The 22015-nt window shown below is 40.7% G+C and overlaps 1 protein-coding gene across 2 annotated transcripts in view; it reads left to right on the top strand.

The window, feature by feature from the left end:
- Positions 1-3473: 3473 nt before the first annotated feature.
- The window catches only part of RBM25 (RNA binding motif protein 25), a 32495-nt gene continuing 13953 nt past the window's right edge, over positions 3474-22015 (top strand). Inside the window, exons 1-7 of one of the 2 annotated variants that reach the window (XM_035539359.2) lie at positions 3474-3657; positions 10605-10725; positions 13703-13752; positions 14746-14916; positions 16028-16085; positions 17052-17212; positions 20346-20528. In XM_035539359.2, the coding sequence (XP_035395252.1) occupies positions 10620-10725; positions 13703-13752; positions 14746-14916; positions 16028-16085; positions 17052-17212; positions 20346-20528 (729 nt within the window). In that variant the 5' untranslated portion in view covers positions 3474-3657; positions 10605-10619. The remainder of the gene's footprint in view (positions 3658-10604; positions 10726-13702; positions 13753-14745; positions 14917-16027; positions 16086-17051; positions 17213-20345; positions 20529-22015) is intronic. The other variant, XM_035539358.2, reaches the window with a different exon arrangement.

A 22015-nucleotide genomic window follows, 5' to 3' on the forward strand; every position in this document is an offset into this window, starting at 1 on the left:
GCCACCACTTATTTTAGTGGAAAGAGACCATGGATCCAAAACTGAGGCACGTGACTGCCAAAAAACAGCAGACAGGCAGTGAGAAACCAGAGCTGTGGTAAACAGGTGGTGTGGAGACTGTGCACAGGGTCGGAGCAAGAGGTCCCGCGGTGAGGTATTAACCTCAACCAGCCGTGTCCCTGCAAGCTTTTGCTTGGGGTGCTGGCTGGAAATGGCAGGGTGCTACACGGAAGCACGTCTTTCAGTTGCTGCATACTTACGGAAGGTATATGATTTAGGTAACACGCAGAATTATTTTTGTAGCAATATGGTCAGTGCACCAACAATTTCCCTTTCTCTTCTAAAAAATGTTTTTGGCTGGCTGGCTGGATCAAGTGCTAATGGCTATCTCACTGGGGGAAGACGTGCTGTTTCACTTCAGGGGGGTTACACATCAACAGCCATAGAAAGGCAGCTAGGAAGTGCTTTGATATTTGGTCCCCTGGTTTGGTTGTCTACCAATAACTTCAAGAAGGAGGCAAATTACTTAACTGAATATCTGCGAGATACCAGTGATAATGAATTTACCTTTTGTAAGGTGAAGTACCCTCATTTCACAAAACTAAGTCAGCAGGTCCAACTACCACTAAAAAAGAAGCATTCCTTAAGTTTCTAACACTAGGAATAGCCAAGGCCCTGTCAGAATTCAAGTGTATTGCTGAAGTATTTTTATTCTACTAGATTCTACTATGTATTTTTGTGTAGCTAGGCATATATATGGTTTATCTATTTCTCTTCTATGCAGTTTAGTGATGTGAATGAGTAAAGATTGGCATGGTGGCCGTCTTCCTTATTCCCAATCATACTGTTACAATGATGTATTTTTATTCAGTACTTTGCAGATAAGAGTAATCAAAAAGATTAAATAAACTGATGTCTGGAAGAATAAACTGTTGTGAGCCAAATGTCTTCATAGCGAAAAATTTCTAGATAGCGCATATAATCAATACACAGGAAGTAGAAACTTTTAAATCTCACAGTGCTATTCATGGGGAGCCAAGGAATCAAATCACTGAGAGTTTGGCATCCAAGGGATCTTCCTCAAAGTGTCTGTATTGAGACTGGTAATGTGAGAGAGATGGAGAGATTAAGTGGCACAAGGAAGAGAAGACAAAATGTAATTATTAGTTTGGCAGTATTAAGGAAAGTACGTTTGAAGGGCTACATTTATTTACAATACTACAAAAAGTAAGAAGTTATACAAAGTCACTTTGCACATTTTTAATGGTCTTTTAATGTCTACATGCTGGAAGTAGATCAGGAAAACTACCAGAAGTAGAGCTGGACCAGAATTCTGTTCCACCCATAAAACATTTAAAATGTTGCACACTCGAGAAACAATCTGACCTTTGTACCCTAAGATTCTGCCTAGCCTGTTTGGAATGATTTCTCACACTTGAAATGCAGAAAAACCTGCAGATGCAAAAAGTGCCTCAAAATGTTGGGCTTAATTTTAAAGGCCACAGACTGGACTTTTCTTGACTGACTTGAGCATGAAACTTTGGAGACAGCAGCAAGTAACTAAATCAGGTTAACTGGGATCAATGACTGGAAAGTAGCATCTCAGTTTCATAACTGAAGAGTAAAAAGAAAGCACAGACAGGTTCAGGGGTAGTTAATTCTAAAATTCAACAGCAGATGGAGTAAAGATGTGGAAGTAACTACTTTCACTGGATGTTTCTGATGTTATTCCTCCTTGATTAGGAAGGATATTGGAAGCTAAAGTTCAAGATTTGTATAAGGAGAATAAACGCAAAGTCCTCTTTGGCTAAACAAAACCAGATGAAGTTACATCAGGATAGCATTAGTGATTTTTCCTGTAAATAAAAGGGCTAGTTACCACAATATTAGTGACTCTAGATGTCACATTTCTTTTTTCAAGCAGGTAACAGTTTCAAGCTGAGAGAATTGCATAGGAACAGAAAACTCAGAAGATTTTTCTTTTTCCTTTTCCTTGTTTTTCCTCCAAGCCCCAAAATGAGTGCCATTTTTATCTACATAGGTATAAAGATTTATAAATTATTTGAAAGATTAACTGTAGTCAGTATTATAGAATAATAGAATGGCTCAGGTTGGAAGGGACCTTAAGATCATCTAGTTCCAACACCCTGCCATGGGCAGGGATGCCACCCACTACTAGTACTGTAGTTACTAAATTTGTATTAGTTGAAGTGAATAATGCAGGGTGTATGGAATGAATTGCAATTAATAGAACAAAGATACCGTTTCTTAAAGCAGAAGGAATTGCATTCTATCTTCAAGTACTCCCTAAATCTGCTACTACTAGAATACCCTTGCACATCAGCGTGTTGTACAGCAAGGTGATGAAAAGGACCTCAGTTCCAGCTCATTTGTTGACTGTTCAGTAACATATATGAATTCAGATAGGTAGATTTCATCTTCTTTGTATGGAGAAGTCAACAGTGTTTAATGTTTTTCTTTCCAATACAGGTGGCAGGGATTGTTTGCCATTAGACTGTGATCCTTTGAGTGTTTTTCTTTATACAGTGTATGTAAACATTGGAAAACGTGGCATAGGTAACAAGATTTTCTTCCCCTAGCTGATCCAAAATGTTCTAAACAGCTTTGTTCACATATGTTCACATCGTGGTCTCCACTGCAGTCATCTGCAAGACCACCTTTCTTCCACTCACAGCTACTTCCTCGTTCCATTTGCAACTGCTTCCCATCATTGTGGCAACTACAATTACTCTCTCATATGTAACCTGTAAGTATGGGGAGGGGGACCCATACACTTTAAACATTTTCTTTTAATGTAATCTAAATGCTGGAAGTAGACCAGGGAAACTACCAGCCATAGATCATGCCTAGACCCAGTTTCTATACATCACACATTTTTTTTTTTTTAAACTGAGGATGTGGCTGCCTAGAGCACTAGCGCTTCCTCTTTTTGTTCTGTAAATCCTTACAGATACAGTCTCCCACGTATCTTTATACCTACTAACTGCTTTTTGTTTGAGCTTTTCAGGCCCTTAACACTCGCCCAGCTGCAGCACACCCAGAGCCCCGCTCCCCCCCCGAGGAGCGGCCTGTTTTAGCGCAGCCGGCGCGCTCTCCACCGGGCCGGGGCCTGCACCTACCCCGTCACAGCTCGGGCACAGCCAGCAGGGCCCAGCAGAGCTGCGAAACGGCGGCGGGGGCAGCCGGGGTCCGGCAGCGACGGGAGAAGAGCCGAGGGGCTCCTCCGGCCCCCGCCGCCAGCACCTGGCCTCAAGATGGCGGAACCCCGCGCTGCCCCCACCAAAGATGGCGGCCGCCCACACTCCTTTTGCCTCACGCTGCCCTTCTAGCCGCCGCTCTATGGCCTGGCGCCTTATTGTCCGGGCGCGGGAGCTGGGGGGGGGGCGCTCTGGCCCTGCCACCTCTATGGTGAGGCGGCGCGGTGCACGCCGGGCCGCTGGCGGAAGGGGCGGCTCACGTGACCCCGCGCAGCGCGGCGGCGGCTCGGCTCGGTGCGGCGCGTTCGCGGCCTAGCGGCGCCTCGGGGCCTCCCCGCGCGGCCCCCGGCGGCCTCCCCCCGGCGCATCCCCGGCCCGCGCCCCCCGGACGGGCCGCGGCGGCGCTTCGGACGCGGCTCCCGGCCTGCAGCGAGCGACGGTGAGCGGCTGAGGGGCGGTGGGAGCGGGCGGGGAGGCGAGGCGCGGCGCCCGGGCCGCCCGCTGAGGGGAGGAGGCCGCGCCGCTCCGCCGAGGCCTCGCTCTCGGGGCCCGGCCCGGCGCGGGCGGCGGGGAGGCGGCGTGGGACGGGGGGCGGGCGGGCGGCCTCGGGGAGGCGCTCGCGGGGGCCTCCCGCTTCCTCCGCCGCCCGGCAGCCCCGGGGAGCGCCCGCTGCTGTCCCCCGGCCGCCGCCGCCTCGGCGGGGTTTTGTTGTCGCTGCCCGGCCGCTTACCGGCTGCTGGGCGGCCTCGGCGTGCTGCGGGGCGCTCGTCCCGAAACACGTGTGAGGGGGCAGCTTGCGCTCAGCGGTCGGCGTGATTCGTGTTGGCATGGCTTTCTCATGGTGTCTTTTCTTCCTTTATAGCCCAAGATTTTTGTCTGCCCGAAGGAAAACAGTTTCGCTGGATTTTATTTTTTACTTTAGGTACAGACCAGCGAGCATTGCGATCGCAACTAGCTTTTTTTCTTTCTTTTGTAGCATGCCTTACATAGGCTTGCAGAAACTACAGCCTAGAAGTTGTATAGTTCATTCTATTCCGGTTAAAATGTTTACTTACCGACTTTTAGTTTATTTTTTATTTTTTTTTTCGGGGTAGGAAAGCATTGCTCCAAGTATTGCATCAGCATTTACAGAAGGTGGTCCAGAACAGACTAGAACAAGGAAGCACTTGCCAGTCATACATTGCCTGTGAAGGAGTTGCCTCGTAGGTAGTGCTTCACATTTCTCACTTCTGTCTCTGGACATTCACTTAAATTTTGTAATGCCACAGCCTTGTTTGTGTTTTGAGAAGAGACAATAGCAAAGTTAGGGTGGAAAGCCTCTTATTTGACTGACTAGGGCTTTACATGGGCACAGAATTAGGAACAAAATCAAAGATCTTGAAGTCTTGGTACAAGTTTAGTAGAGCTGTAGATAAGGAGTTCTCAGGCTGAAGCTTTGGTTTGGATAAGGAAGTTGCTTTTTAGTTGCTATATTTTAATAATTTGGGATGCAACTTACTGGATAGCAGTTAGTGAGCTTTCTAGATCGTCTAAAAAAAACAGGCTTAAACATGTACTAGTTTTTTTCAGAAATATCTTTACAAAAATCTATTTTTTCTCTCCATGTGGCTGTTGTGTTTTCTACAGATGCCTTGCTTAGCTTGCAGGCTGTTTTGGAGAAAACTGTAGGGCTTTATATTTTGCATAAAATTTTCACGTAGAGGATCTATTGGCTTGAAGTAATAGAGACTTCTAGGGATCTGTGTATCTCCTTGTGAGATGCAGTATCTCCAAGGGGTGACTAACTGTAGGGTTAGTTTTATAGTGGAGTGGCTTAAAAGTCCATACACCATATGGAGACTGAGGTAAAAAGCCTATGTGACAGTAATGACTTCAGTAGGTTGGATTTTTGCATATGTTTTCTCCAGTTGTTTCTGAAAATGTTTGTGTTGCTCAGCTGCACCTGTCTTGACACAAAATACAAAATAATTTGTCATGAATTAGAGGCAATTATACCTAGGCAGCAACAAAGAGCGAGCACTAGACATTCTAACCAAATGCAAAAGCCTCATAAGACTAGTAATATGGGATACTCTCATCCTTAAAAAGCATTAGAAACATTAACTTTATTTATTAAGTGTGCAGGTTTTTCTGTAGGGAAGTTTCAGTGAAACATAGTAACACGGACATTCAAATCGTCTTCATCAAATGACTTAGTGTAACATCTCTTTAACTGGGGTGCTACTAAATAACATGATGTTACCTCCTCACAAGAGGCATGGATTTTGTTAGTTGTTTTGTACTCATCTAAAGAGTAAGATTATAGTCAAAGCTACATTTTAGTTAATTTTTTAAACATTTTTTGCTTAGTGCTCCCTAATTTGAGGGACTAGCCTGTGTAGCTACTTTGTACAACTGTCTAGAGTAAGTGTAATGATTTTCTTGTGGTGCAGAAGAATGGTATTAGGAAATGTAGGTGAGTTGATTTCAGACAAACTGAAATCAAGCTAGGTCAGTCATGCAGTTGCTGCTATGATACTACATGTATTTGTCCCTAAAATGCATTCAGTTTATGCATTAATCCTTCAGGATTTCTGCATTAATCGTAACTTTGGTTAGTTAACGGTACTTCGACAGTAAATATTGTCACTGTTTCATGGGGAACGAGAATGTTTTGGAAATCATTAAAACATTTTGCAGATTTTTAAATAAATGTTATAATTTGTAAACACAGTTATAAATACTAAGGAGATTAATTCTGTGGCTCGTAGGATGCTGCTCTGAGTAGGTGGTACAACTGTCAGTTGTACCTTTATTAAAAGTCACTGGTAACTTTATTAAAAGTCACTGGTAACTAGTGTTCTGTATAACTTATTTTTTCATACCTTTAATTTTTAAAAAAAGAGTAAATAAAAAATAGGCTGAAAGAATGCTATGGTGTAGCTTTTAAAAATTGCAGTTCCAGTGCAGTCATGCCAAACTATCTTCTCGTATGTGGGGAATTGTGGGAGTCAGAGATCATTCAGATACATGGGACAGTGGCGTCTGAACAACAGTGACTGTTGTTTCATGGCACTTCTGAGCTGTGGTGGTTCCAGGCACTGGGGTCCCGCTGTCCTCAGGCCTGCCCCGGACACTTGTTGAGTTTGGTGTCAGAGCTAGCACGCGGCTGGTGCACAGAGCTCAGGCCTGGGGGGATAGCACTGAGTCAGAATTAATAAGTCTCAGTGGAATTTGCCAAACCTTAGAGCCATGAGGGTAAGGTTGGTGCAGTCGATTCTGCTTGACGTTTGGTTCCACCAGCACTTATTAACTTGGAAGAGCAGTAAATGAAAGCAACCAAACTCCTCCTAGGCCAAAACTGAACCTGAAATATTAAAGCAACTGCTAGACAAGCATAGCTTTAGTTAATAGCTTGGGCAGGATTTGAGCTGGGTCTGCTTAGAGTAAGCTTAAAAGTTTTGCTATCCATGGCATTGTTAATCTGCAGCTTATAAAAATTGTCCAAGGGTAATAAAGTGTGCACCTCCGGTACTGTGTTAGTTCAGATCAGGACTGCGCAGCTGAAGCAAGTCTCGCAGTCATACCTGCTCAGGAAACTATTTCACGTTGGTTGTACTGCTGCACTGGATGAACTGGATTCCCTTCAGGTGAAAGCACTGAACATTTCCCTCCTTACCTGTAAATGGGCATTTGGACCACCGGAGTGCACCTCCTCAAGATGTGTAGTGTGGGCATCGGGCTCTCAGCTCCGTCAGACTTAACAGACCTGCTGCAGCTTGCTGACAGACACGAAAGTGACTGCACTTCCAGTCTGACGCAAGGCCGTCATTTGGGGTTTTGTAGATGCCATTATTTCAGTGTTTTTAATAGTGTCAGGCTAGATGCTCACTGTTTTTCTTATACCTGTATTTTTGTGGTCACTGTTAAATTCATACAAATGACTGCCTCCCTTAAAGTGCTGCTAGGTAAGCAGCATTCTTGATAGCTGTGTTATACATCTGACTTTGGGAGGGAATAATTATGTAAATCAAATGAGAATTTTAAAACATTGCAGGACTTTAGGTCCTTACTTGCACATTTGAATATTTTGGGGAAATTTGAAGATCACTGCATACAATGCTGAGACCACAGTGCGTACATCAGGCAATGATCGCTGAGTTGAACTTGTGGGGTTATAAGACAGTCTGTAGAGAAATTAGATGCTGTTTCTGAGATTTCTACAAGGGTATTTTCCATGGACCCAGCTTAGAATCTCTTAACTTCCCATATTCAGTGCCTGGTTTGTAATTGCTTATAAATTTGAGACCCCTCTGAGTGCTGGAAGAGCATGTACTTTTCTCATTCTCCAGCTGTTGACAGCAAAAATTGCTGTTTGGTTTCCTTCGTTGCAGCACCTTGGCTACTGCAAGGAACTGGAGGCATCTTCCTCTCTCATCTGGATCTCTCACTTCTACATTGAGCAGTTTGTTGGGCTCCCACCGATTCTCAAAGTTTTCATAACGGAAACAGGACTAAACTGCTTTCTCTGTTGGTTTCACACTTGTAGCTGCAATAGCAGGAAAGAGACCAAGGCTTTATTTACTGTCGATCTTCAGTGTCATAGACAGCAGAGGTACTAGTACTGGTTCATGCAAGAATAAGTCAGCAGCAGAGCAGCTTTCTAGCTGTTTTGCAAATAACTGTACAAGCATGGAAGAAAAAATGAGTGCCTCAAGTAAAAAAAAAAAGTTGTTGAAGCTCTGCAGGTAACAGTATGTTTCCATCTGACTAAAAGACAAAGACTAAATTTGGTCTCTTCTTACAAACTGCCTTGTTACTTTTATGCAGTAAGGATTACTTGACTGCTATTTTTTTTCAATCAAAAAAAACTTCAGTACATTTCAACACTTTTTAATTCAAGGAACTGTTTTACTTCTTAGTCCTTTTTTTTTTTTTTTTTTTCCTTTAAGCTTCCCCAAAATGGTGTCTCAGATGAAGTGCTTCTCAGAGCAAGAGGAGGGACTGCACCTACTGGCAGCCTGGAAAATTACTTCCCCAGTTCTTTTTTGTTTTACAGCTCACTCTTTAATGTCTTGTGGACCTCAGATTGTGTAATGCTGCTGTAGCCCCTCTGGAACCTTCTCAGAGTTAATTGTACCACAGGTTAATTGTGACATCCTGTCCCTAAACTGTTTTGAATTTTGTTTAGTTAGCTACCAGCGTGCAGTATACGTAAGGGCTGAGAGACTTATAGATTATAGATTCCTGATTCTGAGAGACTTAGATCCTGATCTTTCCTGGGACCCTTGGCTGGTTTGGTTTTTGTTGCTGTTGAAATGGTTTGGAGTAGTGGTACAGAGGTAGGTCAGGGAGTCCTGGTCTCGGATTCTAGAGGAACGTTGGCTGAGGTGCATGTAGTGCAAAGAGTCTATTAACAATGTTCCTCCAAATCAAAGCTTTTGGCAGTACACCTTTGCTGCTTTTGCTTGCCTATTCAGTTTAAAAAGTCAAGGATGACAGTAAGGAGATAGTGATTATAAAATACAAAAAGGCTTTCTGTTTGTTGTATTGTATAAAATCTTTATAGAACTGTTGGAGGAAAGCTTGCATTTGCTCTCTTGTGTCTACCACCAACCTAAGCTGGTGGGGTGGACCTTGTGTCCTTGTGACCCTGTGTCCCAGGAGTGTTTCTCTCTTCTCCTGGTGAGATGATGATGCTCTTTGGGCCCAATTAATGAATGCAGTCATCATGAACCTCTTGTAACTGATGTAATTGTAAATATGTCTTTGGGTGAATTATGCTATAGGATCATGTATCCGTTGTTACACTTGAATATGTAATTTCTGGAGTTCAGAGATATTACCAAATACATAGGGGTTTCCCTTTCATCCTCTCCAGTCCACTGTATGCATTTATCTCAGTTGTTTCCCCACTCCATGGGAATAAAGTTTTGTGCATGATTCTGTTATAATTTTTGAACTCTTTCAAATGCATCTACCGTTACGGCACAGTACTGATACCAGCTCTTAGCTCTAGTGTTTAAGACGGTCGTTACCTACTTGCTGTTGCACATATAAGGAAGGCACATCTCTCTCCAGCAAAGCTCGTTTCCTGTTCCAGTTGTGCTCGGTGCCAGGAAACCAGGGCATGCATCATCCAGTCTGCAGGTCTGTTTTAGTTGTTAGAATTTTATTCGTAATAATCCTTGTACTCAAGGCCTCGGATTTGACTTGCGGTTGCATGTTTGGAAAACAGCTGCAGTGAAGATGCAGACTGTGCAGTAACCTGTGGTACTGTACGGTCCTTTGAGAAGGGAACATGTCTGCACAGAAGGCTAACTTGGCACTCGTTGCTCTCTGATACTCGGTGTGATTTGTATCTGCATAAACCAGCGTGTTTGAAGTTCCTCTTGTGCTTCCTGTCTGCAGGATGAATGTACCTATGCGCTTGCGAGGAAATAACAGGTGTGCCAAGTTGCTACTGAGTAATTTAGTGTGTTTTCACAAGCCTAACTGCAAAGATTGAAGCTGGGTGTGACCAATTACATGCGTGTATTGGTAACCAGCACTCCATTTCCTCTTTAGAACTGAGGGCCAACCTTTTTTGAAGACATAACTGTGTAAGGTTGCTGTAAATATACTGGAAGCAAGAACGTTATTTTTGTTAAGAGTGATCTTGAATCTTATGAGGCAGTGTCTGTTACAGGGTCAGTAATATCTACATAACAATAACCATTTGAGCAGCAAATTACGTTAAAACAGCTCTTACTCTGTGATAGCATATTGACCCTTAGCTCATGGGCTATCATCTAATTTGAGCTCTAGAAGGTGTGTGAACTGGGATGTTAAAAATAGATCAGAGAACCCTCTTCTGAGTGTTTAACTGTCTCTGTGCTGGAGTCTGGGGGTTTCCCCCGTGTCTGTGTTACGATCCACAATTCCTGCCGGTGCTGAGCATGAGGATGTCCCAGTTCTTTCCCTCAAATTGTTCCAAAGTTAGATTGTGTGATCACTTCTTGTTCTGGAAAGCTACTTTATTGAAAAAAAGTTACCAAAATTAAATAGTTCTGTTTCCAGATACTGGAAAAAAAACCAGCTTCATTTTAAAGAAACTGCCAACTATCAAATGCTGTTTAATTCACATTCTTTGTAAAATATTGGTATGAAGAGTCAGGTATAGTTCTGTTTTTTAAGTTCCTTCTGAAACACTTTTGTAGAAGTACTATTTTTTCGTTGTGAGGGAAGATTTACTATGGAGGAAACTTAATGATCAGCTGGGGAAAGAGGAAATAAATATAGTTTTAATTTGTAGTTGAATGTCCATATAGAGGTTTAAAGTCATAGATACCTATAATTTGCACCCCTTTTGTAATATGTGTTTGGGAATTGACTAATGCAGTTTTCCTTTTCTATCTTTTTTGACAGATTACAACTGTAAGAATGTCTTTTCCACCTCATTTGAATCGCCCTCCTATGGGAATCCCAACACTTCCCCCTGGGATTCCACCTCCACAGTTCCCTGGCTTTCCTCCACCTGTGCCCCCTGGTAAGTTACGTTAGTACGTCAAACTGTTGTAGAAAGCAATTCCTCATTATTCTAAGCGGTGTTATTTATAAAAGTTACTGGGTATTAATGTATTTTAGTAACACTGATCCATGTACATTGCAATTGAGTTTCTAGTGCACCCATGCAGGAATTCATGTGAACAAACTGTTTGGTCTGCCAATAGCTGGTTACTTCTGACCAGAAATCAAACCATTAGAGACAATACCGGATTTTTTTTGTCCTTTCTTTCAAGACTGGACCTATGTAGTGATTTTGTTAATCTGAGGTATTTTAATAGCCACTGCTTTGACGCTAGACAGGTTTTAATTCCTTTCAAATAAACATTGTAATAGCCTTTGAAAAGACTTGTTTGCACTGATAATGTGTTGTGTGAAAATAGAGGAGCAGCTTTTGGAGAAGCTCTAACTTTTCACGTTGTTTTCTCTCTTTTTTTTTGTTTTTTTAAGTCCATCTCATCCCACTTTCTTTCATTCTACTTTTTACATGCTTTATTCCACATGTCTTGCTAACTTATTTTTCTCATTCTTTCTAATCTTCCCAAAACTAATTCCACCTTCTTTTTCCTTTCTTCATCTTTAAGCTTAGCCTCTGTTTTTGTGTTGAGACTTGAATTTGTCAGTCTGGAACCACCTTTTTTCTGTATATTGCCAGGATTGAAAGTGACTGGAGGCAGGAGATGACAGAGGGAGTGGGAGAGAGGAATACTTTAGAGAATTACCCCTTTAAAATTCATCTTAATTTTAGGGCTGCAGAAAATTTCTGACTGTATGGTCTTGAGCTGTGTTGTGCACAAGTATTTTGTAGACAATAAAGGCTTTCAAAAACCAGATAGCTGAACTCAGAAGTGGTTTGTGCACATCCATTCATCATGCTAAGCCTTACTTGTGGGTTCACTTTTCCCTCCCTCCCCCAAGATCCATGAGATGTTATCTCTACCTATGATCTTTACTAGTTATGATTTATGTAGACTTCTGTGAAAAGCACTAGATAATTTTAAAAATACCTTTCTGAAGAATATTTTAAAATGCCAGATACAAATTTCTGCTCTGAACACTTAATTCTTAACATGTACAACAAAGATCTTTTTGTGCTCTCACTGACTTTTTATAAAAATAGTCTTGTTTTAGTATTAGTAATCCAAATAGACGGTGGATTGGAGGAGCCTGGTGTTAGGAGAGAACAATTTTTCTCTGCACACTAGAAATATGATTTGCTTACATGTAGAGATAATATCTTATGGCCCTTTGATAAGGATCTCTCATTTCTCAGCCCAAGTGTGTGAATAGAGTTGAAAACGCCACAATGACCTTTTGAAAGTCTATTTTGAAGTTACTCCATGTTATAAGATCACAATTTTACTGGTTTAAATATTATCTTTACCTAGCTGTTTGGCAAAAAACGCATTCCAGTTATCCAGCCTCTATTTTTTTTTATTGAAGAATTTTGGCTAGAACAGTCTGCTTGTGTAAGAATTAAGTTAGGAAAAGTGTTTCACTTTGCTTAAAAATATGGCTGTTAAAATAAAAATTCTGGTGATTCTGGTATCTCCTGTCATTTCTGAAGAGTAATCAGATACCATTAAGATATAAAACTCAAATTAATTTTTATATGTAAGAAATGCTCTGTTAGGGTCAGATCAGCAGTCCATATAGCCTGATGTTTTGTCTGGGCAATGGGAATAGAAGATGATTTTTAGGGTGCACATTTACACCTAACTGCTTTCCAGGTCTGTTCCCTCATATAACTCTGGTTTCCACAGCTGATATGTTAAGGATGTGTTGTGATCTCCTGCACTTCCTTTTTTTCTTCTTAGGGACTTTATGATTCATGAGCATTTTAAACTTTTGAGCCTGCTGATACTGTTGCCACAGTCACCTGTTGCATCAGATTCTAGAATTTCATTACAATAACCATCATTTACTGTGAAGTGCTACTTTCTTATGTCAGTCTTTAAAACCCCCCGTCTCTCTGAATTCTGATGTGGGAGTTTGGCAGATGTCATTCAGTGGTCTTGTAGACCTCAGTCGGGTTCCATGCCTTGCAAACCTCCCCATTTGAAGAGTCTCAGTGTAAAGTCTTTCCTTGTAAGGCAGCTGCCTCAAAACTCAAGCTATGTAGTTGTCTTCTCTAAGGCTGCATGCTCTTCTTGCTTTGCAGAGTTTGGGTCTCTAGGCACTAGTCAAGATACAGGTGCACTGAGTTTTTATATAGCAGCAAAATGACTTCCATAGTCCTGACCGTCAGTGTTTTCCCTGATGATGCCCACCATTTTATTTTATTTTTTTCTATCAGCTGGCATGTAAAGGTAAACAGCCTTTATTATGACCGAATATTAGCTCATGTTATAGTACTTAAAGCCATCAGTGAATGTTGTAGTGGGAAGGAGGATATGGCATGACTTCACATGATTAAATACTGTTTTAAATTAAATTCTAAAGATTTCAAGTCAAGTGTTTAAAAAAGGTAGAGTGCTTCTGGATTGAGGTTTTCTATGCAACTTTATTAAGCTTTTTCATAAATAATAGGCATGCTATAAAGTTTCATGCTTTGGGACCTTGGCCCTAAACTGTATGCAGGATTGATTGTGCTATCAGAATTGAGCAAGTCAGGAATGATTATCATCTATAGGATTTCAGCTGTTTTTTTATCTATGGAATTTCCTGCCTCATTCATCACATAACTATCTTCTAGAGCAATACTATGGTTTCAATGTGCTTTGAAAATAAATTCATTTGAAGAGCAAATGTGAACATGCTAAAATTGATCAGGACATTCATGTTACGTTAGTGTGCTCAAACTGTGCTTGAATGCTTGGGGAATGACTGGTAATCAGTACACTAAAATTCTTGTGACCAAAATTGCTCACTGGTTTGAAAATCATGCATGCAATCAGTTCATTTGTATTCATCAGTAATCTCAACAGAACAGATTGATATCAATGTCTTATCTTTCTCAGGGACCCCTATGATTCCTGTGCCAATGGGCATTATGGCTCCTGCTCCAACTGTAAGTATTACAGTAGGGATGAGAGGCAATAAAATGAAAAGTAAAAATTTCATAGGTAGTAGATACCAACAGTATTTTTGTTTTATTTCATCAGAATTCATACCGTGAAAGGAAATACTTAGTTTTTATTGCTGCTGTTATGTTAATATGCTAATTAAAGTATGAAGGTTACTTCTTGATGTGAAGGTGAATTACCATTCCTATGATTTTGCATAACTGAAATCTCCCCAAAATACTGAATTTTTCATGATATTCATGATAATTGGTGTATTTAAGACAAACAAATACTGGAACAAATGCATTATTCACTTTCCTGATAAAATTATTTTTAGTAGAAGTGACGCTTCTTGAAGGGGTTTTGAGAAGAGATACTCAGTGCGTATTTACCATTAAATCCTAGGATTAATTTTAGGGTTTTGCTGCGGAGGTGCAGCAAAATGGAACAAATGACTGTGCCTAGCTCTGTACAGCCTATTTCACAAATGGTTGCTCCTTAACTGAAAGCAAGTGGCTAAGAGCTGTTTATTGACTGACTAAAACAGTAGCATTTATTCACTCCGTGAAAGCCTTAAGACCTGTTATTTGTCCATTGAAGCCTTTTGAGGTTTGAGTCAGAGTTACTTCTCTATTTGCAGCTTGTTGTTTTTTTTAAGAATACAGTACACTGTTAGGTGAGATGCTTCAACTTGCGGTGGCTCAAATGTTGCAAATGAGTAATTTGTAGAACAAGTAATACTTAATGTTACTGTATACTCAGCTTGAGGCCTTTGAGTAGCCATATTCAGGTACACCTTTTTTCTGCCTTTTTGCCAGAAAAAGGCATTCTCTTTGTGTTGTGTGAAGTATTAAAGTGTGAACTACTTATGTCTGGCTCCATAAGCCTAACTAAGGTTCATATGAAAAAATATTTTTCAAATATGTCTGCTCATTTTTTTTGGTTTTACAGATTTAAACACAGAAAAACACACACACTCCCTTTTCTCCTCTTTCTAGGTATTAGTTCCTACCACAGTGTCTATGGTTGGAAAACATTTAGGAGCCAGAAAAGATCACCCGGGCTTAAAGAACAAAGAAAATGATGAAAACAGCGGTCCCACTACCACCGTTTTTGTAGGCAACATTTCTGAGAAGGCCTCAGACATGCTCATACGGCAGCTTCTAGCAGTAAGTACAGTGGGCTGCTTGTTAAATTTCATCCCTGGCTAATGAATGAGGTTGTGACCCCCAAATAGTGAAATTGAAACTAAAAGCAGAATTGGTCCTACTGACTGGAATAACAGTCAATTAGGTTTGAGTTTAAAGTCAGTAATTTAATGAAGAGTAAATCTTTTTTTAGTTGTATGTGTCAGTGAATGTAGACATGTAGCTTATTTTTAGTAGTGGTTATTCTTTTTACCTGTCTTCCTTTGCAATGTATTATAGGTTTTGTAGGGTTTCAAACAGCAATATTTAATAAATATTTGAAAACAGTGATATTTAATAAATATTGAATATATCTAATACAGTAATAAAACGTGCTAATACATAATGAATATTAAATATAAATATTTAGTCAATTTTAATAATGGCAAAAGAAAAAGATCTGGGGGTGTTGGTCAGCGTTCACCTGGACATGAGCCAGCAGCGTACCCAGGTGGCCAAGAAGGCCAACGGCATCCTGGCTTGTATCAGGAATAGTGTAGCCAGCAGGACCAGGGAGGTGATCGTTCCTCTGTACTCTGCTCTGGTGAGGCCGCACCTCGAGTGCTGTGGTCAGCTTTGGGCCCCTCACTACAAGAAGGACATCGAGGCCCTGGAATGTGCCCAGAGAAGGGCTATGAAGCTGGTGAAGGGCCTGGAACACAAGTCCTATGAGGAGCGGCTGAGGGAGCTGGGGTTGCTTAGTCTGAAGAAGAGGAGGCTCAGGGCAGACCTTATTGCTCTGTACAGGGACCTGAAAGGAAGGTGTGGGGTGCTGGGGGTCGACCTCTTCTCGCAGATAACTAGTGATAGGACTAGAGGGAATGGCTTCAAGTTGAGCTAGGGGAGGTTTAGGTTGGAAATTCTGAGACATTTCTTCTCAGAAAGAGCAGTCAGGCATTGGAACGGGTTGCCCAGGGAGGTGGGGCGTCTGTCCCTGCCCCACTGTCCCTGGGGGTGTTCAAGGAAAGGTCGGATGTGGTGCTTAGGGACGTGGTTTACTGGGTGATATTGGTGGTAGGGGGCTGGTTGGACCAGATGATCTTGGAGGTCTTTTTCAACCTTAATGATTTGATGAAATTTATCTTTACTGCAGAAATGTGGCTTGGTTTTGAGTTGGAAGAGAGTACAAGGGGCATCCGGAAAACTTCAAGGTAAATGTTCATGCTTTTCAAAGTCTCTAGTCAGACTACTGTTTTTATTACTTGACAGATTTTCAAATGTCTGACGCATTGCTATCCTAATACTTAACATTTTAAGGTACTGTATACAATACTTAACTGATAAATGCTTCCTAATAAAGAGTTAGTATTTTCTGTCCTTGGAATCAGGACAGAAAAATAAATACAAAAGTTTATTTGGTGGACTAACATTGTTCACTTTTCTGTTCTGAGACTGACTCAAGAGTTTATAGACCATCCCCAAGAGATGTTTACTGGTCTGGACTTAACAGTGTTGCAAATTCGCTCTTTTGGACAGTAATTGTCTCTTCCATTACTGTTAAGGAGGTTTTCCTGATTTAAAATTTATCTTCTTTCCCTATCCCCAGATTGAAATGATTTATTTCTTCCCATAAACTTTCTCTAGTGGATACAGGAAATAACATTAACAGTGAAGCATAATAACAAAAATTGTCTTCCATAGGTTGTTTTTTATTAAGATGTAATTTTCTTCATCTGTGTCATATATCATTCTTCCTTTATTTTGCTCTCATAAGGTGTTTGTCTCACAACTTTATGTACTTGTTGTGAAGAACCTAGTTTGAAATACTCATTTAACAATGAAGTGTTGATTGACATCCTTGGTCCTCAGACAATTGCAAATCTACCTGAGACATGTCTTTATATAGATTGCATTCATTAGTTAAGGTCATGTCAAAAGCGATATAAACATAGTGTATTCATTGCTTACATTTTATTCACTGGGCCATTAATTATACCAAAGATTAATGCAATGAGTTATCTTGCTGACTTTTTTTTATGTGTATTCCTGGTTTTAAATAGAGAAATGCCTGTATTCAAAATGTATTGACTCAGAGCACATGGGTTGTTTGTTTATTTAAAGTGAATTACCTGAAGAGTTTTAATGCTTCTGCTTCTCATTTCAATCATTCATTTCAGCCTTTGGATTTTGTGAGTACAAAGAACCAGAATCCACACTACGGGCACTGAGACTACTCCATGACCTCCAGATTGGAGAGAAGAAGCTGCTAGTCAAAGTTGATGCAAAGACAAAGGCTCAGCTAGACGAATGGAAAGCGAAGAAAAAGGCCTCTAATGGGGTATGTATATAACGTATGATTTGTAGTATTTTGGCAGGAGGCCAAAGTAACATACTTGCTAGATCAGACTGTGAGCAGGTCTCCTGGTTTCCTTTTTTGTCTCTGCTGTTAATTCACTTTAGGTTTTGCCAGAATCACATAAATGAGTCTAAAGAAAAGTTGAAAGGCAGTGAAGTGTAAGCTCTTAGTTCAGCAGCACTCTTGAACAATTTCACTGTGTTTACTATAAATGTTTGAGTTACTCTGCATACATGGTTAATACGTTTTAAATAGCTCTATCTCTCCCATGTAAACTTACACAGCAGTGTAGATTTTAGAATGTCAGTGCACAAGTTAGCTTCATTTAACTTTTACAATCATAGAATCATAAAATACCCTGAGTAAGAAGGGACAGATGAAGATCGAGTCCAATTCCTGATTTTGCACAGGGCAACCTAAGAGTTAAACTATGTATCTACAAGTGTTGTCCAAATGCTTTTTCAACGCCAACAGGCTTGGGGCCATGAGCGCTTCCCTTGAGGAGTCTGTTCCAGTGCCTTACCCACCCTCTCAGTGAAGAACTTCCTTTCCTAGCATCCGATCTGAACTTTCCCTAATGCAGTTTTAAGCCATTCCCTTGCTGGTCACCAGCAAGAAAAGATACGTACCTTCTTCTTTTCTCCCACGTGTAAGAAAGTTGTAGACAGCAATGAGGTCACTCCTCAGGCTTCACTTCTCTAAGCTGAACAAACCAAGTATCCTCAGCTGCTCCTTCATAGCAATGCCCTCAAGTCTGTTCATCATCTTTGATACCATCCTTTGTACACATTCTACTATTTTCTATGTCTGTTCTATATGGTACAGAATAAAAGGGTGAACAGTACTCGAGGTAAGGCTGCACCAATGCTGATCATAGTGGGACAGTTGCTTCTTTTGATTGGTTAGCTAGACTGTGCTTAATGCACCCCAGGTTATGGTCGTCTCTTGGCTGCCAGGGCACATTGCTGATTATGACTGAAGCTTAATGTATTCAAACTTCTTTGTAAACTACTACTGGATATCTAGAATTAATTTCTAGTTCATTCTAAAGTTCAGTAATATGTGCCATACCTTATTGTGTTGCTTCAGTTTGGTTTAGAAACTCTTTAAAAGTTTATAAATGCTAGAATTAGTTACTCTTCCAGAATTCACAAAGTAGTTGTTTGTTCTTTCCCCTCTGCTGATGATCTTCTGGAACAAACTAATGAAAAGGAAAGAAGCACGTCATTCAGTAGAAGATGTAGTTACCAGGCAGTGGGCAGTCAACTGCCAAACTTGTGTTAAAATGAATTTTATCTATTTTTGCTAAAATAATGTATCGCACATCACAAGTTGTTGGGCTTGCTCTGGAACTATTTTAAAGTTCTATAGATGCGTTAAGGTATTCGGTACTTAAAATAATTACCAACTGTAAAACAAAAGTGAGAAGAGGCTCTTGTTAAGGAAACTGAAAATACTAATCACACTAGCAAGTCAATTTTTAGAAGTCTTAGACTTGCTTATAGTGGTGTGTAAAGTACAGTGTGAGCACGTGTACTTCCGTTTTCTTTTATTTAGCCAGAGCTAGAGGCATAGTGATGACTGGAAGCACTTGGTGCTTTTGCCCGTGTACCCAGCATATGGTATTAAATGCAGTACCTCAATAAAGGAGAGTACTAACTTCATGCATTTTGAATGGCTTAATATATTAGGTGTTATTCTAGATAGCGGTTTGGTTTGGCTGCAGGCTTCCTTTTTTCCTGTTGGCATCACTTCTAATACCGTGCTTCACAGCTGAAGCTTAAAGCACCAGTGAAGCTTTTTGTATGTTTCATGAACTTTGTTTTCTGTGAGCTTCTGGGAGTTGTTGGGCAATTGATGTAATAAAGTAGAGGGTACTGTTTGTGGCTTTGAAGTTGTATTTTGCAGAAGACATCAATGGATGGTGATTGTATGGAAATGTAGAATTAGAGTGAGATGAGCACCATCACCACCGAAGAGATATTTGGAGCCAGGAAAGGATGTGAATTGCTGAGGAATTTTGATAAATCGTGTATTTTAATCATGCTGCTTGTAGTTCCTTTCATACCATCATTAGTATCCTGCTGCCACACATCCAAAAGTTGCGACATTTTTCTTTAATTTTTTTTTTAAGAAATAAACGTATACGACAACGCGATTTCTTAGAAGCACACCAAGCAAACCTTTATCAAATTAATTCCTCCCTGTGATCACTTCTCCTTGGAGCTCTACAATTCCACACCCTGTCACTGCCTTCTAGCTCTTTTCAGCCTGCTCCTCCTTGGCCTGGCAGCCTCTTAAATACCAGCTGAACCCTCCCTTTCCCCTCATTCTTAGCTGCTGCTCTATCAGACCTTTCCCTTCCCCTCACTCCATCTACCACCTGTTGCTTGACAAGATACCCAGCTGGATTCTCAGGTGAGATTCCATTTTTTTTTTTGAAAGGTTGAAGGGATTGAGAGGTGGGTTACCTTACTTGGTATGCAGATCGCTGTTTTACCCTTTCAGATAACGTTTAGTGAAATGCATGTCTTGTTTGTTCCCTTTCCTTGCTACAAGGTGGAAAGGGTCAAAAAGATGAGAGGAACTATGAAGTAATTGATCAACAATACTAAGAAAATTATTTGCTGTGGAGGAATAGTTTCTCTAACAATGTTTCTTTGATATAGTTCTCCCTTTATAAGTTGCAATTAAAAAGTTATAGTTAGACATTTGTATTGCATGGCGCTTAAGTAGTAGGCATTGAGGAACTGCTATTGAAATGACTTAAAAGTTCTGAAGGAAACAAGGCAGAAACTTTTGATCAAGGGTTGGACTATAGTCGTTGCCTCTCTCTGTGCTCTCTTTTCCTGTCTTCCTCCTTAATCTGTTCTATTTTAGTAAGCAATCTTACAGTTGTTCTCTCCTGTCATTCCACATGTAAAACTGTGGTCCCTGTGTTACTGCTTTTGTGAAAATATCTGGGTAACATAATGCAATTGATAACTACTTGTAGAGTCCTTATTTAGTAAATGCTATAGGTGAACAAATAATGATGACCAAAGGTGAACTTCTGAAATAAAACTAGTATTATTCTTAATTTGTTGATTTCTGTTACTTTGCCGTTTTTCCTTAGAACTCCAGACCAGAGACCACAAATGATGATGATGAAGCACTGGATGAGGAAACGAAGAGAAGAGATCAGATAATTAAAGGGGCCATTGAAGTCTTAATACGAGAATATTCCAGCGAGCTCAATGCCCCCTCCCAGGAATCTGACTCTCACCCCAGGAAGAAGAAAAAGGAAAAGAAGGAGGACGTATGTGTTTTGATTTTGGACAAAACAGATTTTTCTTCAACTCACCTTTATATAATGGCCAAACCTTGTGCAAACACTTTAACCCTAAACTTCTGATGAGAAAACAAATCAACAAGCTTTGATGTCAGCAGCAGTTTCATGTTTTATGCTGAAAGCTAGTCAGTTATAGACACTATCCCTTTGGGATGGTTTAGGGATCTTAGCACCTAGACTTCTTGGACCGACAGGTTTGAATCTGGGCAGGTTTGAATCAACCTTTCATCCCTCTGAAGGTGGAAATGCTGAATTTAGTGCAGTTTAAACTGTATGTGCATGTAGGCTTTTTGGATGAGAACTTTTAAAAACAACTGTAAAAAGTTCCTGCATACCTTGTGTTTCCATTGAGAGATGCCAGGGCACTTTTGTAATGGCAGGGATTTGCTCTGGTAGTTTTTGATGAAATTCTTCCTCTCTTTGCTTATAGTGTGCATTCTTGTAGTGCGCCTTGATCCAACTGTCTGCAGCTGTCTCTCCAGATGTGGATGAACTTCATTAGCTGTATATATGTATGCCTCACAAACTCTGGAGGGATCCTTCAGGGATGAAAGGCATATTGCTATCTTCCTATTTTACAAAATTACTTTTACACGCATGTGTCAATTTGGCTGGATTTGATCATCTGGTTTTCCTATATTGTGTAATGCGGAAAAAAAAATGTTAAGCAGGAATGAATGTTCTGGTTTCGACCTGCTTCTGTGGATGACCTTTTTATGGATGAAAACAAACTCTGGAGAAGAGGGAGTAAGAATGAGCAAACTCAGACTTAGCTTTTCCAGCCAAATTTCTAACCGTGGGAAAATGGGCTCTGACACTTGCCATTTGCACCTAATATGAAAGATTGGAAAATTCTTTGACCAAGATATTTTCTTACTAAAGTCTTCTGCAAAGTACCTATTCGAAGGCAATAATTCAGTTTCAAATGCTTATGGGGTTTAAGCATGGTGCAAGAAGCAGTATCTCCCTTAGGGAGTGAGTATATCTGCCCCACAGCATTGTTAGCTATGGCTAACCTGAAGTACAGGAGTGCTGAGCTGAGAATTTGTCTTTCTTTTCTCTCCCTTCCTTTGGGAGAAGATGCTCTCTTGGTTGAGAACTTACAAATGAGTCGCTGTCTAATGATATCAGCTGTGTTTTTTGTTACAAGCATTGTTAAAATGTTTATTGTTCTGTGGGTACATATATGGCCATGAATAATGACAGATAGTTAAATACTGTAAGAGGCCATCACAGTCTTGAAAGAACTGAGTGCTGAGTATGTCACTGGGACGGAGAGAGTTTGTGCTAGCTCTGTGTGATGTAGAATTTGACCCATCTGAGCTAGTAAAGTAGACAAATAACGCTCTTAGCGAATGTGGGTTGCAATTATACCCCATCATCCCTCCCATATTGGGAAGGAGGGAAAGGAACTTGAAAGTTGCCATCTTTGGCCTGTGTGGACAGAGGTGGGA

The sequence above is a fragment of the Cygnus atratus genome, chromosome 5, assembly GCF_013377495.2.
Source record: "Cygnus atratus isolate AKBS03 ecotype Queensland, Australia chromosome 5, CAtr_DNAZoo_HiC_assembly, whole genome shotgun sequence".
Lineage (NCBI taxonomy): Eukaryota > Metazoa > Chordata > Aves > Anseriformes > Anatidae > Cygnus > Cygnus atratus.